General features: G+C 43.4%; 2 protein-coding genes across 2 annotated transcripts; both read right to left on the minus strand.

The window, feature by feature from the left end:
* Window positions 1–235: 235 nt before the first annotated feature.
* npc1l1 (NPC1-like 1) lies at window positions 236–9710 on the minus strand. The gene is made up of 21 exons (XM_047591573.1): window positions 9520–9710; window positions 8494–8655; window positions 7440–8339; window positions 6877–7170; window positions 6562–6785; window positions 6365–6465; window positions 6087–6259; window positions 5735–5863; window positions 5172–5354; window positions 4973–5087; window positions 4609–4874; window positions 4343–4432; window positions 4062–4252; window positions 2872–2999; window positions 2652–2781; window positions 2500–2555; window positions 2260–2410; window positions 1933–2164; window positions 1540–1653; window positions 1260–1422; window positions 236–1144 (listed from the first exon to the last, which is right to left on the minus strand). The coding sequence occupies exons 1-21, from the start codon at window positions 9559–9561 to the stop codon at window positions 924–926; spliced, it is 4065 nt and encodes a 1354-aa protein (XP_047447529.1). The 5' UTR covers window positions 9562–9710; the 3' UTR covers window positions 236–923.
* A 5177-nt stretch (window positions 9711–14887) lies between these two features.
* nono (non-POU domain containing, octamer-binding) lies at window positions 14888–16658 on the minus strand. The gene has a single exon (XM_047590789.1). The coding sequence runs from the start codon at window positions 16513–16515 to the stop codon at window positions 15187–15189; it is 1329 nt and encodes a 442-aa protein (XP_047446745.1). The 5' UTR covers window positions 16516–16658; the 3' UTR covers window positions 14888–15186.
* Window positions 16659–16688: the final 30 nt, after the last annotated feature.

Here is a 16688-nt window from a genome sequence, read left to right on the forward strand (position 1 = left end):
TGATCTGCATGTGCTGTGGGTACAAACCGCTTGTGAAACGGGCCCCGGGGCCGGAGCATGGACGCAGGTCAATCTGTAACTATTCCTGTTGTTTATAAGGGGAAATGTATGGAAAAAATATGAGGGGCCTGTGTGATGTTTTTCATAGCGGAGATCCTTCATACCCTGAGGTCACGCGCAGTGTGAAAGGATTGTATGTCTGCCTCAAAGCAAAATATTAAAATACTGTATAATGGACATTTTAGAAGAATGCTCCTTTATTTTTGTGAAGTCGTTTTGTTTTCAATACCAGTTTTACCGGGTCTTCTTCCATACCTTTGTACTTGTAGAAGAGCAAAGAACAAGAAAAAATGTGCGTCTGTTTTGACACAATAAATTAAACACATGTCGGTACCAAACACTGTTTCTGCGAGACCATTATTGTCACTTCACCAACAAACATATTTAATATTTTTTTGTCGCCGATTGCACGGAGGAAGATATATTATCAAGTGCTGGAGTGTGCGTTCCTTTTAATCAGGCCGGACATCCTACTGTGAAGTTTCACACATATACAAAATAATTACATTCAGTAAAATAGAAAAAATATCAATAATAACAAAATACAAATTGGCTACTTCATCAAAAATAAAATAAAAAAAAAAAATCTCACGATTGAAGCATTTCATGTGTTGCGATGGGAAGGCTGACTCTCGTGGCGATAGTCTGCTGTTGCACTGCTCCGAAATATTGCACAACTGTGTGTTATCTTCAGCCACACATATCAGTTTCTGATTGAGGTACATAAATAAAGTTAATGATTTCCGGATGGATTCAGATACGTGACTCCTTGTTATGTGGCCGTTTCTGTGTCCATCCCTGCTCGGCATGTTAAGGAGGTATTTGTTCATCAGGGCTTGAAATCAGTCCTTGGCGTTTGGTGCTCATAACCGGTCAATTCTTTCCCCCAGTTCTATGGGTTCACATGATTCGGCGTAGGTGGGAGGGTTTGTGTCTTCTGAGACACAGTCCCATTTTACCTCATTGTCCTCATAGCTTATATTATCATAAGCGTGGCTAATGTTGCTCTTTGTCTCGAGCTCTTGGGTGGACTTTGCTTTGGCCTTCTGGAGCTGCAGCAGCACCGCCTTATTTGTTCCCGGACCTGAGAGAAGGGAACACGAACATTTGGCCTTGACTTTCTGATTCATATCTTTCCTCTGTTGAGCGGAAAAAAAGGAAAAAAAAAAACACACACACACAGAAAATAGGGTACGTACCAAAATAACTGAGTAGCACGGGGAGGAATATCAGCCCATGAGCCATCCCCAGGAGGGTAATGATGAGGTTCAACCGGAAGAAGAACATCTGGATAAGCTGCGCTTTGGCAAACGCCAGAACAAGGATGCCTGGCAGGTTGGTCATAGCAACACCAGCAAACACCTTCAGGATAAAAAATAAACATTACATCCAAGCAGCTGCTACTTTGTGGCATAATGTGTTGGAGTTAGGTTTGTGTGGCACTAAAATATATTGTTAAAATATATATAGTTCACTTACTGCACTGCCCATGTTGGCTGTAGCCTCCATTGCTCTTTCCACACGCGTGCGCTTAGTGCTGAGCGCAAAGGATCTTGTCATATGCGACACAAACTCCACAGAGATGCCCACCGCCTGCAAACAGCATGGAGGATGTCAGTCAGATTTAATTTTTTCCTCCCCCAAAATTTCAACTGCAGTGTGACACCAGTTTAGTTCGAAAAAGAACAAAAAGCAGACTGTTTTATCACCACAATACATCTCCTTTCAAAGAATCATCATTTATATAGTGAGCGATGAACTTCCACGTCTCTCCCAGGAACACATGCGATCTAACAGTTTGTAAATGAAGTGCAGAAGAAACCTGTCTGAAACGTATCATCCCTATACTGCACACACATACTCTGCTCTTACCGTGACCAGGTTGATAAGAGCCACCGCATTGTAGTGGATGTCCCACAGTGTCATGACGCCAACGGTATCCACGGTGATCATGATTATGGTGAGCAAGTTGAGCAGGCCGGAGAGCAGATCCAGGCCCAGCAGCAGGCAGCACACCACGAAGGTCGGCAGCAGGCACATGGAGATGTTGAAGAGTCCCTCCGGCACGATGGTCAGGTACTGCTCGTAAAACACGTTGGTTATCCTGGAGAGACACAAAGTGCAACGTGGAGGTCAGAAACTGCACAGGTACACAGGAGGGAAGGTGACGCGAAGGAGGTGGCCGGTGAAAGCACGCACGTGTAAGGAAATACTTCGAAGTCGGGCGAGGTGCCTTCTATTTGCCTCATGCCCATGGTGATGTTTTCAGCCAGCTCTCTGGCCTTCAGCAGCGCAGCCGTGAACTCCTGAGAGTTGGTCAGAGGCGTGTGGTAGGCCATGAACCGAGTCGCTGGGAAGACCGGGAGAAAGAAACTCAGTAACAAAATAGATGTCTGTTGAACATGTCCAAGTGCTTTGAGACCATCTGAGGTGACTTACCTATTATTTCTCCACTTTCATCTCTCACTACGGCCGTGTCATACGCGCCTAGACCACTGTTAAAATAAAAATTTAAAAAAGCAGATTCATGAGATTCATGTTTGCATGCTGTGGGGGTGCTTTTGTGCCTGTGCTAGTGCCACAATACACACCCTTTGGGGCACTGCAGGTCAGGCCTGTTTCCCAGGAAGTCAGGGAGGAAGCGGTTGAACTGGTCCACAGTGGGCCTGAGGACACCATCCAGAGGAGTGGTCATGCACTTGCGGCCGCATTTGTAACCAGCTGTGGAACACGTGAAGAGAGTTAATAAAGGGTCACGTCTTCCTTCATGTTCACAGGTACGAAATGTGCGTTCGTCTTTAGTATCCTCACCTTCACTCGCAGGACAGAATTTTCCAACGTTTGGTCCCAGTGTGTACAGACGACAACATTTGGATCCAGGGTTCAACCAGTCAACGAAATCATCCACCCATGAGTTCGCGGGAATGGCCAGATAGGATCTACAGATCACAGGAGGGAGGCAGGTACATAAATGTCAGCGTAAAAGGATAAAAATGGTGTTTCTCCTAGAGTCAACAAATCCCAGGATTAGTCAGTTTGTGGCACTCAGACCCAATCACATTGATTTAACTAACAGATACTGTATGTACTCAAATCTCCGCCATTTCTTAAAAACACCTGAGCACTGTGGGTTTTGGCAAATGTGAGTAAAACTACAGTGAATGGTGCATCTGTTGGGGACTACTTTCAGCCACGGTCCTCGTGTTTCCGGTCTTTTTTAGTCTTTATCTTTATTTTCACATTTACTACGCACCAGTATCGATCTTTACATCTAAGAGAGCCAAAAAGCATCCCTTACGAAATATCAAACTCTGTTTTGAGTGTTACTTATATTACATAAGTGAAACTAATTAGAAATGATATTGAGGAAGTATTTCATACTCTTCTATCAGGGACAGATTAGCTCCATAATAATTCTTATCTCCAGGAAACAAAGCGAACTGTAATTCATGTAATGGTCGCAATCTCCTTTCGGTTGTCTGACAGGAAGATAAGCATCGCAATGCCAAGGTGTTTAGCTGCATCACGGGGAAGGTCTCTGCTTAAAGTTCACGCATCGCAAGTTACATGTCTCTTTGGCAGGTTCCACACTGCAGGAGGCGTTTCGCTCCTGATCGTTAGCCTCATCACCACGACCCCACCAAAATTCAGCCTCTGATTGTGCATTCGCTCAAAGGGAACTTTTGTAAGGAATTATGTAATAAAATAATTTGGGGTGCTCTCTCACAGTCCACTCCTTTATCTGCCTGGTGGCACTCATGGATACCTGAGTTTACCATTAACTAATCTGATAGTCTATTATGTACAAAGTTGCTACTACGATATCAGCAGGTTCAAGGACCTGTTAGTAGGAATGATGACAATGTGAAGCACACAGACAAAATCAGCCTCTTCCTTGTCCTGAGCTAAGGAATCCGTTGATAACCGAGCAGCAGTGGTGTGCGCCTTATCTCAGAGCACGTTTTTTTTTTGTGATTTTGAAAATGAACACTCGGACTCACAGTTCCGGGTATTTGGTGGCATACTGGATCTTCTGGGTCATGGAAAACTGATCACAGCCCACACTGGAGCAGACTGCATTCATGCCGGCCACTGAGGTGAAGTTGAAGCCCTTTTTTGTTACGAAATAAACGGGGACTCCGACTTCAAAGTATTTGTACAGGTACTCGAAATAGGTCAACATGTAAGAGCCCTGCAACAAAAACAGAAAAATCTTTGTGAGGTTACTTGGAAAGATGAGAGCATCTTAATGATTACTATTTCCCTGGCCTTGCTTACTGACCTGAGGCATAGCCAGCTCTTGATCCAGACCCACTGTCACATTCATCATGAGGTAGAAGGACGCACAGAACATGAAGATGAAAACCACCATCTGAGGAGAAAACAGAGCCGAGTGAATTCAACAAATAAACAAATTCAAACACGACCTTATAGTTGCTTCGACTAGATTTGATCTCACTAGGGTTCACAATAAATCATCAGAGGTCACAGGCTGACGAATACTTGTGAATGTGTCTTGTTATTTTGCCAAATAGTTACTAGCTTTACCACTATGATCCTGGTGAAGCGGTGTAGTAAGACGGGGGCGTAGTATTTCCTCATGACGGGCAGCAGGAAGCCCTCATTGGGCTTGTTGGGACGCTTCTTTGACACTTTAACACAACACAACACCTCACAGCGGTTGTTGTCTTGTCGCCAGGTGTCCAGGGACAGCAGAGCGACAAAGGCTGTCATCTGCAGGACGAAGTCAAAGAGCACAGCCAAAGCAGCGTACAAAGCAAAGGTCTTCACTGCGGGCATGGTGGACAGAGCCCCTGGTGAAGCAGAACAAAAACACGGTCAGAGATTTACACATTGCATGGAAACTGAATCTACAAGCAGTTTTTCTCAGATGTCCTCTTTCTCTTCTTACCTAGAAAGAAGCAGACAGACTCAGAGAGACTGCACAGGAGCATGCTGGGAGCCACGTTTCCAAGCACCCGACCGATCTGCTCCTCCCTCTTCTCTCCAGGCCTCCTCATGTCTCTCTGCAAGGATGGATGCGGAAGGTAACATTACTAATAATCAAACACGACCTCCTACGAATGCAAAGTGCACACGGCCACACGCACTTGATACTCCAGAACAAAGATGAAGATGTTGTCAGCTCCAACAGCGAGCACCAGGAAGGGCACCACCTGCAGAATGACCAGCGAGGAGGGGATGCCGATCCAAGAGTAGAAACCCATGGAGGCCAGGACGGAGCAGCCGACCACCAGGATCCCACCGAGACCTACCATAAACTTGGAATCCACCTGTAGGAAAGAGATAAAAATCCAAATGTAATGTTCAGTCACCTCAGTGAACCTTCTTCCTGTATCTTTCGCAGTATCACGTTTTCTGTACTTCATGACCAATAAAACTGCATGCTCTACTGTCAAGATAAGCACTATACAATCAGCAGAGCCATAACAGCTTCTCCTTATCATATTGGTGAAAAGTACCATTTCATCAATTTTACTTTCTTGGTACAGGTGTATCGTGTATCATGTATCGTGTATCGAGTATCGAGTCTGGTGCTTTGAGCTATGTGTAGATGTGAGGATGATGTAGTCTCTTGAGTTAATTGCTCAGACTCCACGAATGCCTGTGGAAAATTTAAGACGAATCATACTATATTCCTCCGCAGCCTCACCAGTATGCGCTTCCATGAAGTGTAGTCCCCCAGTGCCACAGCGATGTAAACAAAGATGACTGCATAGCTGATCATGAAGATGGGGATATCTTCTGCTGTCGTTCGATTAATCTCATCCTCTAAAGACCTCTGTAGACACGAGAGAACAGAGACATGTGAAAGGGTTAGGGCTTATAGGTTCAACGTGAGGCCACAGGGAGAGAGGAATATGAGCTGTGGGAGCAGTTTTTTTTATTGCCACAGTAACTGATAACTACATGTTTTTTCTCTCTTTTCCTGAGCATTTTGCTAGATAGAGCGCAATTGTAAAACACGAATAACGTGTTCTTTGAGATCCCACAGTTTACTGTACCTCTGCCATGTATGCAAAGGTGAAGCTGCATGCGGGGTCCTTCTGGTAGTCCTGGATAACTTTAAGAAACTCTGACTCCCACTGCATGGCCACTTTGAATTTGGGGTCGCTGCGAGCGTAGTTGTTGAGGGAGAAGGTCAGGATGAGAGCTTCAGCGTTGGTGAAGTCGTCATCTGAGGAAATGCAAGATGTGTAACGTTAATTGTGTAAGAAATGGCAAGTTTGAAATGCCGAGTTTTTGTGTTGTACAGGTATTTCACGTGCTGAAGGTCACTCACTCTCGTAGCCTCCAACAGCCAGAAACGAAAAGACTGGGGCTCCGTAATCAGCCATGCAGCTCAGACCTAAGTCTGTGATGTCTTTGAAGGACAGTGGTGAACTAGATGGAAGAAGGGAAGAGGAGGTTACGTGGTGAGGATGAACCCACAAACAGCTGCAGATGAATTAGAGTTGTTTTTTTTTAATGCGTACTTACTTGAGGCAGTAGATTAAGTGGTCTCTCCAGTCCACCTCTTTGGTCACTCCAAGTTCAGTCATATTCACCTTGGCATTAATGTTGTCAAGGCTGTTTTGGAAGTACTGTGGCAGGCTGTTGACAGCACAGTCAGTCAGGGAGGCGTTGACTGGATTCAGTGGTGCATAACACACGTCCTTCAGACTCGCTGTGCGATTCAACTCCTTTGACCAGAACTCGATATTCTAGAAAATGGCATTGAATACGTATCAGTGTGTTAAACAGTGTATTTTTCCAAACGCTGCCAGATCCTAATTTTGACAGTGTGCTCTTTACCTGTATTCGTTTCTGGAGCTCCAGAAGCTCAATGATGAGATCTTTGGACACAATGCCGCTGAAGTTCTGCCGTCCAAACAGCAGCGAGTTGTAAACGTTGCCTTTTCTGCTTGGTGCTGTCAAGATGAGCTGGTTTGTCCTGAAGAATGGGTCAAAGTGCGTGTCATGGAAGTCTTTCTCCTGGCGGGCCCGGCTGTTGGGAGCAGACCACAGCTCAACTGGGTCAGTGGTGAGCTCAATGGACTTGACCCCAGCGGCGAAGACGGCGACGACTATCGCTGACAGGAGGAGCACCTTGAAAGAAGATAAAATGTTCCCTACTGAGATGGGTCTTTTTCATCTTCTTTTAAAACCACTGTGTGCACGCTTGTTACAAATGATTGCACATAAAATTATAGAATCCTGCAGAAAATATTTATGTGCACACTGATTTGCTTTCAGTTAAACAGGTCTTTTAAGAGTTAAAAGAAGAAACAACGCATTCTTCTTGTTGGCTTTATGAGCACTAAAATGCAACCTTGCTTTTAATACACCCAGATATTTGGCTGGTAAAAGGTACTTACCGTGAGTGGATAAGTGGCTATCATGGTTCCCCAACGCTGAAACTGTAAGCTAAGGAAAGCCTGGGCAGCTAAGCTGTTCTTGTCTATACAGGTCACTTCTGATGGATCGATGACCTGCTCGGTCTCACCATTACTGTCCTGGTCTTTCCTCTTTCTTTTCTCCTCACTCTTTCTTTTTCCAAAGATCAGCAGGTAAGAGACAGCGAGGTAAATAAGGAAGGCCACTGTCAGTACGCAGAGTAAGATGATAGAAATCACGAGGAAACCGTCCGTCCCTGCCACCGTGAAGGGAGGCGGAGGTGGATCGGGAGTTGGCACACTCGGGCACGACTCTTGGCAGTCTTGGCAGGAGCAGACCTCTCCTCCCGTAGTTGTGGTCTCATTACACTTCAGAGCACGTCCATTGTATGGCATCATACCCTCCGGCAGTCCCGTAGTGTCGCCCTCTTTCAACAGATGGAAGTCGATGTCCAGTGGAGCCAGGCCGTTACTCGAGTCCCCCTGGAAATCGTACCAGCGCTGGGCGGTGCACAGTTTGGCACCATAGCGGCCGCACATAGTGGCGATTGCGAAGCCGCCCGTGGCCGGGATCCTGACGTTTTTACAAGACTGGAAGGAGGCCTCTGCAAAGGTGGTGGTGATGAATGACTGGTAAGCTATAACAGCTTCTCTTGTTACGTTTAGCTGAGTGACGTTCATCACCCTTGTGACATTGACTGTCTGGGTCTGGTTTGGGCTGCAGGTGTTGATGCAGTGGAGGTGAGCAAAGTTGTCGGCGCAGGAAGGGCAACGGATCAGCACTGCCTTGGACAGGGTCAGGCTCATTTCCAGGGAATTCAGCTGTTTCATGGAGCAGCAGGCATATGTGTTGTTCTCTCCACGGTCCAGAATGGGACAGACCTACGAGAAAAACACGTGCTGTTTTATGAACTGACCAACTTAAACTCACCGAAGCTCACTTTTAACCCTATTTGTTGAAAATAGACAAAAAAAAATTCTGCCATGCTTTATTTGGCCTTATGTTCAGAATGAACATTAAGCAGGATCAACAAACCTTTTTGAGTTTCAGGTAGTGTTGTCCTTTGAGGTGTCGGGCAGGGCTGGGATTGAGACAGGGGACGATAGGAGGAATGAGGGTGTCTCCCAGGGAAGGGTTACGACCACACTCCTCGTAGAAAGCACAAAAGCCTGGCTCATGTTGGGCCTCTGACAGAACCTGAGGTGGAAAATAGTCACAGTGGGGGAAGAAACAATATGTTGAGAGGAGAAAGGCTCACTTTTAATGCTGTTTATGCTCAAAGAAAACAAAACACTAGATTTTGCAGCTTCAAATTTTACTGGCATTTACAATAAGACATGAAAAAAATTGTACAGTTGTACTTGATTTAAATGACAATATAATTTTATGTTCTTCTATAAAGAATTTCTATTCCGTTAATATAAATTGTAATACATACAGGATAATAAAATGCACATTTTAATGCGTGGTGTTTTGTTTTTGTTTTTTTTGTTATTTAGCTTTCTCCATACACATGATTTGGATTAAAAAAATTATGTTTATCATTTTTATTTGTTTTCCTATTAAAATGTCTGTTTAGTACATTGAAATGCATACAGAAAACATATTTCAATGCATGGTGTTTTTCTGCCCTTTTTTTTTTGTTATTTAGTGTTTTCTGTTTCCATACTTACGTCCACAGACACTATTCATTGTCTAAGCGTCTATGTAACTTATTGAGTCTCTTCTGCTGATATTAAGGCTTCCATAATGTGCCCTCAGAGGTAAAGACATGACATTTAAATGTGTGGTATTTGTGGTGCTTAGGTTCTTATATATTAATACCCACACTTAGTTAAACCATTGCATTTATTTAGTATTTTTTCTTGTTAAAGGAATTATTTTTCAAATTTTTAATCTTGCATAAATATGCTTTTAATACTGAAGTAAAAAATAAACCCAAATAATATTGCTGTTGCCTTAACAAAGTGTACAGTATTAGTGCAGTAATTCATTACAGTACATCGTATGTACATGACACGATCAGGTTCCCCAACAAGGAAAGTTGCCAGTCCGACTTACCATACAGGTCAGGAAAACGATCAGAACGTGAACTTGGACCATAATTCCTGAGAGTGTTTCAGCCACAGAAGAGTCAGGGTCCTTGGAAGAAAGTGGAGTGTAAATTAATCACTGTTGTCTTTCTGGAAGATGCATTAGACGGAGACAGTGACAGGTGATCTGCAGCATCTAAGTCCTCCTCCTCATCTGTCTGTCCGTCTGTCTGTCTGACAGTGTCAGGGAGGGAGAAACTGTTCAACGAGACCGACCCTGTGATGTCACAGGTGAGTCATGTGGTCTGATGCAGCTGCCGGCCAATTGCAGTTCACATTGATCAATTCTTCTGTTTGATAATTAACAAGAGCAGAGATTTTGATACGGTTACCGGGGAGATTCAGAAACTATTTGGGGAATCCTAGAACACAGCTACACCCAGCTCTTCGGAGACATGCGTCTGATTACACATGCTTCGTCACCCTCTGTGGGTGTTTAGGTGTTCCAGGTGACAACAGATAGATGTTTGTTGGAGTCAGATCATTACACTCACAGCCAGAAACTTATATACGTGATCAGCCGCAACATTAAAACCACCGACGGGAGAAGAGAATAACATTAACCATCTTGTGGCAATTTGGTGTTCTGCTGGGAAACCTTTGGACCTGGTATTAATATTGTTACTCAGACATGTACCACCCACCTAGACCAGACCGGACATCCCCACCCCACAGCAATGACACAGCAGCCACCCCCAGCAGGATGCAGCCTGACACAGACACACACACAAAAACTGTCAGGATATTGTTTGTTTCAAAGCAATATCCTAAATGAACAGTGGCATGTACCTGTCTGTGATAATGGATCAGTATATATGTCTCTGGTTACAACCATAGGTAAAATAATTCAGAATTTCTGCTTCTTTTTTTTTTACTTGATTACAATTTGTAATTTTATACAAATTAGGTGTATCATACCAATAAATTTTACATTTATTTATATTCATGTGTTGGAAACAAGTTCACTAAAAATGTGTAACCTAAAAAAAATAATTATAATAGTAATATACATAATATGTCAAATTAACCTGGGAGGAACGCGAGGACAACATGAGAGTTGGCAGTAGCAGGAAACTCTATCAAGACAGCATGATTTATTACGTTCTGGATCAGATGTCAACATAGAAGATCAATTTTGCAATTAATGCTGTTATGACACAGCAAGGCCACAGCAGAGATAAAGCAGACAACCGAGGCCCCACGGGATCATCAGTGTTATCAGGGCGAAGGTGCTTTTATATTTGTGATAAACAGAGATGGAAGAGAAAGACGAGAAGAAGTGGGGCAGATAGGATGATGTTCTTTGTTCTGGCTGATAAGTCACGGCACACACAGAATTTTACTGCACACAGCAGTGCACACAATTTGAATGGAAGGCAAAACCGACTGAGATTTGAGGCTATTGAACATAAGAGACTAGGCCTGTGTGAGTCAAACCATTGGCACTGCAAGAAGAAAGGTGGAAAAGCTGTTTGTTGTTTAATTTAGACCTCGACTTGGACAGACTTTAACGAGCCACAAGGGAATTGCTTGGTAACAGTAGCTTAAGTGCACATAAAAACGCTCTTAAAAAACGCACGTAAAAAGAAAGCTAAAATAAAATAAGATTAAAATAAAATGAGTGATATCTAGTAAAATAACATAGAAAATGGCGTAAGCACCTTGGACAGGTCCAGAGCTGGGTGGCTGTGTTTTGCTCCTCACAAACAGCTGCGAGTGTCTATATGTTCTTCAGCTGTTTACACTTGTACACACTTACTTACTTACTTACACAACACTTTAATACCTACACCTCGTATCTATTTATCTATTGCTTATCATTTTACTAGGTGACATCCTCCCTAACACGGACAGTAGTTTCGGACTGCAGTGCAATATGTTTGTGCTGTTTTTATCTTAATTATTTTATTCCCGTCTTGTTTTATCGTGCCAATCTAACCTCAGACAGAGCCAACAGAGTTTTAGCACTTATCCTTTATGAGTGATGGAGAACCTTCACAGACATACTTTATGGGTGACATATCTAGACAAATCAAGGGACTCTGCCCATTGATAACTTTGTTTACAAAGATCAGTTCAAATCCAGTGAGTAAAATACTAAATATCTTAACATTAAAGGAAGTTTCTTACAGGCGGGATTAGTTTTATTTGCTATAATTTAGGGTTTGACGACAAAGTCAATTTATGGTTCCAAATGAAAGAAATAAAAATTGTATTAAGAAAACAATTCACAGAGTTTGGCACTGATATTGGAGAACGGCACTATCCTTGCAAGCATTTGCTCTTTTGCAAAACATGTTTTTTTTTGTTTTGTTTTGTTTTTTTAAAAGTTCACAAGCACTTTCTGAGAGAGTCGAGTGCTTTGCTCACAATTCTGCTACAGGCCAATTTATTTATTATACTCTCAGTTTGTGAGTGACTTGAGTTTTCATAAACTGAGCCCCATCAGTCAGATATTAATTAATTAAAGATATGCAGAAAGGAAATGGAGAATGTGGACACAGAGGAAACGCCTCATTAAAATAAATAAACATGAGAAAAACATTAAATAATATTAAATTCATGCATTCGTTTAATTACATAACGAATGATATAAAGTAATAGCTTAAACTCATGTTGCTAAATTGTTTAAATATAAAATGTGGCAAATTAATTTCTCTCTAAGAGACACACTTTAACAGAGTAAATATGATGATAAGTGGAATGCTTTTTAAAATATAGTAGATGCATAAACGTCAGTGCAACTTTGTCATTGTGGGTGTACTTGTTTCTGTTCTATTTATGCGGCAACCTGCAAAACAGATTTAAGACGATAATGTACGCTTTTGAATATTATAGTTGTGCACCTACTGAATATTTGCTCGATCATCGTGAATGACAACGGCGTCTAAGCGACAACCTCGGATTCACAGCCTGACAGAGGAAGTGTTGCTTTCCGTGCTCCAAGGTGCACAGGGTTTAAAAATGTACCAATTCAGACAATTTTAGACCTTGCTGATCTTATGTCCAGATAGCGCACACCTTTCCCTCTTTATGGTGGACTCCTTATCAAGCAGCTCACGTCGGATCACGGCACAGGCTGATTATCTCGACTTTTTAGTCTCCGATAAGATTGAAGGGTTCTTTCCTCAGAAAGGTCAAGGTCATCAGATTAAAAGATATCGAACAGACAAGGAGAGGGGATGAGGGAGGAAATCTTTGCATTATGGCGATCGGAGGATCCTTAAACATGCAAGGACGCTCGCTCCCTTTGCAATGAACGTGAAAATCATGCAACATCTGGATGCTCTGACGTTTGATATGTGTAGCAGGAGAATATAAGATGCTCGACTTAATTGTGTGATTTCCTGCTTGTTCATTTTGTAAAGATGTTTTGATTTATTGATATATTTGTACAGAGTCTGAGAATCAGAGTCTCTATAAATCATACATGTCAAGCAGTTTTGATCTTTCTCCACAAGTGTCATGACGTAACCGAGCTCCTCTCATGGTTTGGCACATGCGAGCTGCAAATGTTTAGTTATTATGTAAGCCAAAACCATTTCAGGCCATCCTCTCTGCCCTTTGTTTGCTGATCAGACTTCCTCCCTGTGAAGGGGATCCTTCATGAAACTCAAACACGAGCACACATGACGCACGTCACGGGCTGCTGACATGTGAGTGATACTAAAATCGGGATTAGCAGTTAACAGAGGGCATTTGAAAAAAAACATTTAATTACTTGCGTTTTTGTCGTCCGTGCTTGATGACCTGTGAAATCCACGGGACTTGACTTGCGCTTATCTGGTGGTAATCAAGCTTCTTTATTAAGCGGGACTAATTAAAACAAACCATCTGATAAAATCAGCTTATTGTCCAGTCTTAGTGACATCCCTTTTGTTTTGACTGTGTGTAGATTCCATTACCCTGTGTAGGGAATTAACATCTGGATTGTGAATGATTTCATTCATAAACTCTTGATTCCTGTTTGGTTACATGGGTGATGAGACACAAAACAGCTGGTAGCAAATCTCCCGGGGAGTCGGTTGTTGTATTTTAACACACTGCAGTTTGTGTTGTTACAGGAAGGACAGCACATTAATGATTTGCAGCCATTTTTCCTTTTATTGACCGTGTTTCCTGCTATGACATGTCAAATCTTAGAGACGGTGTCTAATAATAATCCCAACCTGGAACGCACACTCGCACACATACACCTTTCTTTGTTTATTCTGACCGCTTAATTGGCTGCTCGAACTGAAAGCACAGCGTTATTGCAGCTATGTTACACTTCATGAATCTGAAGCACTCAGACTGTGTTTGCTGGTGTGGAATCAACTCTCAGGTCAATGATCTTGCTGAGATGAGATCAGAAATATCAGGACTTGGAAAACGCGTGAGCGGTTAGAGATTTGCTTCCGCAAGTCTGTCACTTTACCAATACAAATCTGAAGCCAACTCAAACAAAAGCACTGAAGGAACCAATTGATAAGTTCATAATTCATTTTACATTGAATACGGGCCTTATCACATACTTTTAGAACAGACTTCAGAGTCAACACTATGCTGACGGGTTTGTTAAGCGAGGAGCAGCCTCAAAGTGTGTATGATGAAGATGTATTCAGACCACTCGCAATAAATTTTAAAAAATGGATTATAGAATACTTCATATACGGCACAGGAAACGTCATGTTATGAACAAAATTGACCATTATAGGTCACCATTGTGCCTTAAATGTAAATTAACAAGTGGGATGTATATACACTGCTTCTGGAGCTGTTCAAGAATGTGAAAGGTTTGCTCACGTGTATTTACGGAAGTGATGGCAATATTTAAACACAGGATAGCTAAAGATCCAGGCCAGTTTCTAATGGGGCTGAATGGATTTACGGATGTGAAAAGATCAACTTATTACACTCCTCAATAAATTCTTATTTTTGTCCAGAAAACATATATTATTTAACTGGATCAGTGAGAAACCTTCCACCGTAACTCATTGGTACAATAAAACGACACCTCTATTGACATATGGCGGCCTCTAGTGGATTATGTGCATAAGGACCGAAGTGAAAGTATCAATAGGGGAAACGAAAGTTTAAAAGGTCCCAGACTGACTTGACCAGTGATAAGAAATATTTCTTAACAGGTACACATAATTCTTTATTTGTTGATTGTTCTCTCCCCTCATCTCCTTTTTGTTTGTTGTTTGAATTTTGCTTATTCATTTTTTCCTCCGGCTCATATGACTCCTTAATGATGTATGCTTATATGCACTGAAAAATAAAATAAAATCTGATACAAAAAAAAGATAAATCAGGAATTGTCTTGGTTTGAATGACATTTAGAGATGTTGAGATTGAGTTTTTGTTTCCTTAGGGAACCATGAATTTATTCCAGAAAAGTTAACAGGGAAAAAACATTTTCTATCTCTATAGAAAAGAACGAACAAACCAAAAAAAACAAACCAAAAAAATAATACATTAGCGTGAGAAATAAAGTAAAACACATGGCTCAATTGGGGACATTTTAGTACTAAAACATAAAAGTACAAATTAAAAGGTATGAAAAACACATGCAGTTGGCCAAGTCCATAAACCTTATAACCGGAACCCAAAAGTACAGTAAGTATGAAAAAGGGAAAGATAAACATGTGATTCAAAATCGGCGTTGCTTATTAGGTCCATAGTCTCCAGGCCCTGAGAGCCCTCTGGCGAATCCGCCTGGGTTTCCCCCAGGGATGTTGTTGTTGTTCCCTGGCCCAGACATCAGGGGAGCATTTTCAGTGGGCATGCCGGGGGTACCTGCAGGACCAGAGTTGCCACCCAGTGAGTTTCTGTTCATGGGCATCCCGTGGCCGCCCATGTGCATCCTCATTTCTTGCTCCCTGTTTTCGGGAAAGTTGCCCCTGAAGCCCTCCTGCTGCCTCTTCAGCATCTCCTCGTTGCGCATCCTCATCTCCTCTTCTCTCCTGCGGCGTTCCTCCTCCTGCCGGAGCTCGGCCTGTTTCCTCTTCTGCACCTCCTGACTGTGGAGCTCCTCCATCCGCCTCAGCTCCTCCTGCCGCCTCAGCAGGTCCTGCCTCATCAGCATCACCTGGTGCTCGTGTCTGGCCGCCTCCATCTCGGCCTCCAGCTTCTCCTGGGCCTCCTTCATGTTGCGGTCCACCATCTCGTACTGCTGCTTCTCCATCTCCATCAGGGCTTTCCAGCGCATGGCGTACTCGTACTCGAAGGAGCCCGGCTGGGCAAACCGCGGGGGTTGCTCGCGCTCTTTGTGATACTGCTGGTTTTTGTTTATTAACTTTTCTGACAGCCCCTCCTCTTCATCGCACTGCTCCATGGGCTCCACGGTCACAGGTCGAGGGAAAGCTGTGAGAAGATAGGCACCATCGTTGCATTTATCCAAAGCCTTTCTTGCAGCCGGCTTCGAGGTGTATTCCACTATCCCCTTCCCCGTGGGCCTCCCCCGGTCATCCACTATGACCACAGCTCTTTCTATCTGCCCAAAGACGGCAAAGGCCTCCTCCAGGAGCTCGTTGGACACAAACTCTGGCAAATTCTTCACAGTTAAGGCAGCACCGTGTGTTGCAAACCTCACTCGTATGGGTCTGCCTCTGAACGAAGTATCATCCAGCTCGGCTCTGGCGATCTCTGCTATGATCCTCGTCTCCAGTCGGATGAAGCCGAAGCCTCTCTCTTTGTTGATGAAGATTTCACTGGCTTTTCCATACTTGGCAAACAGCTTTTCTAGGTCCTCCTCGGTGACCCCAGTGGGCAGGTTTCCTACAAACAGCCTGCTCCGCTGGGTGAAGGTTTTTTCCCCGGGCTTCCTGAAGCTCTGCGGGTCCAGCGTTAAGGCCTCGTTGGGATTGGCCTGCTCGCTGGGTTCAGGCTGCTGCCCGTTGCTGTTAGCTCCGCCGGGCTTGTTGTGGTCTCCCTGGCGGTTGGGGCCATGGTTGTGCTGGTGGCCTCGGTTTCCTTGCATCTTCACAACGGAGTAAAAACACGAGTCGGCTATGCGCTCGGTAAAAAAAAAAAGCCACACAAATTATTAGCAGACAGCGCACAAAGAGCTGCTAAAATGGCGAGGCTGCGTGCTGCCGCGACGCTATTGTGACCGCAATTTCGTGCGACTCTCCCATTCAAATCTGTGACGTA

The sequence above is a fragment of the Mugil cephalus genome, chromosome 8 (genome assembly GCF_022458985.1).
Source record: "Mugil cephalus isolate CIBA_MC_2020 chromosome 8, CIBA_Mcephalus_1.1, whole genome shotgun sequence".
NCBI lineage: Eukaryota > Metazoa > Chordata > Actinopteri > Mugiliformes > Mugilidae > Mugil > Mugil cephalus.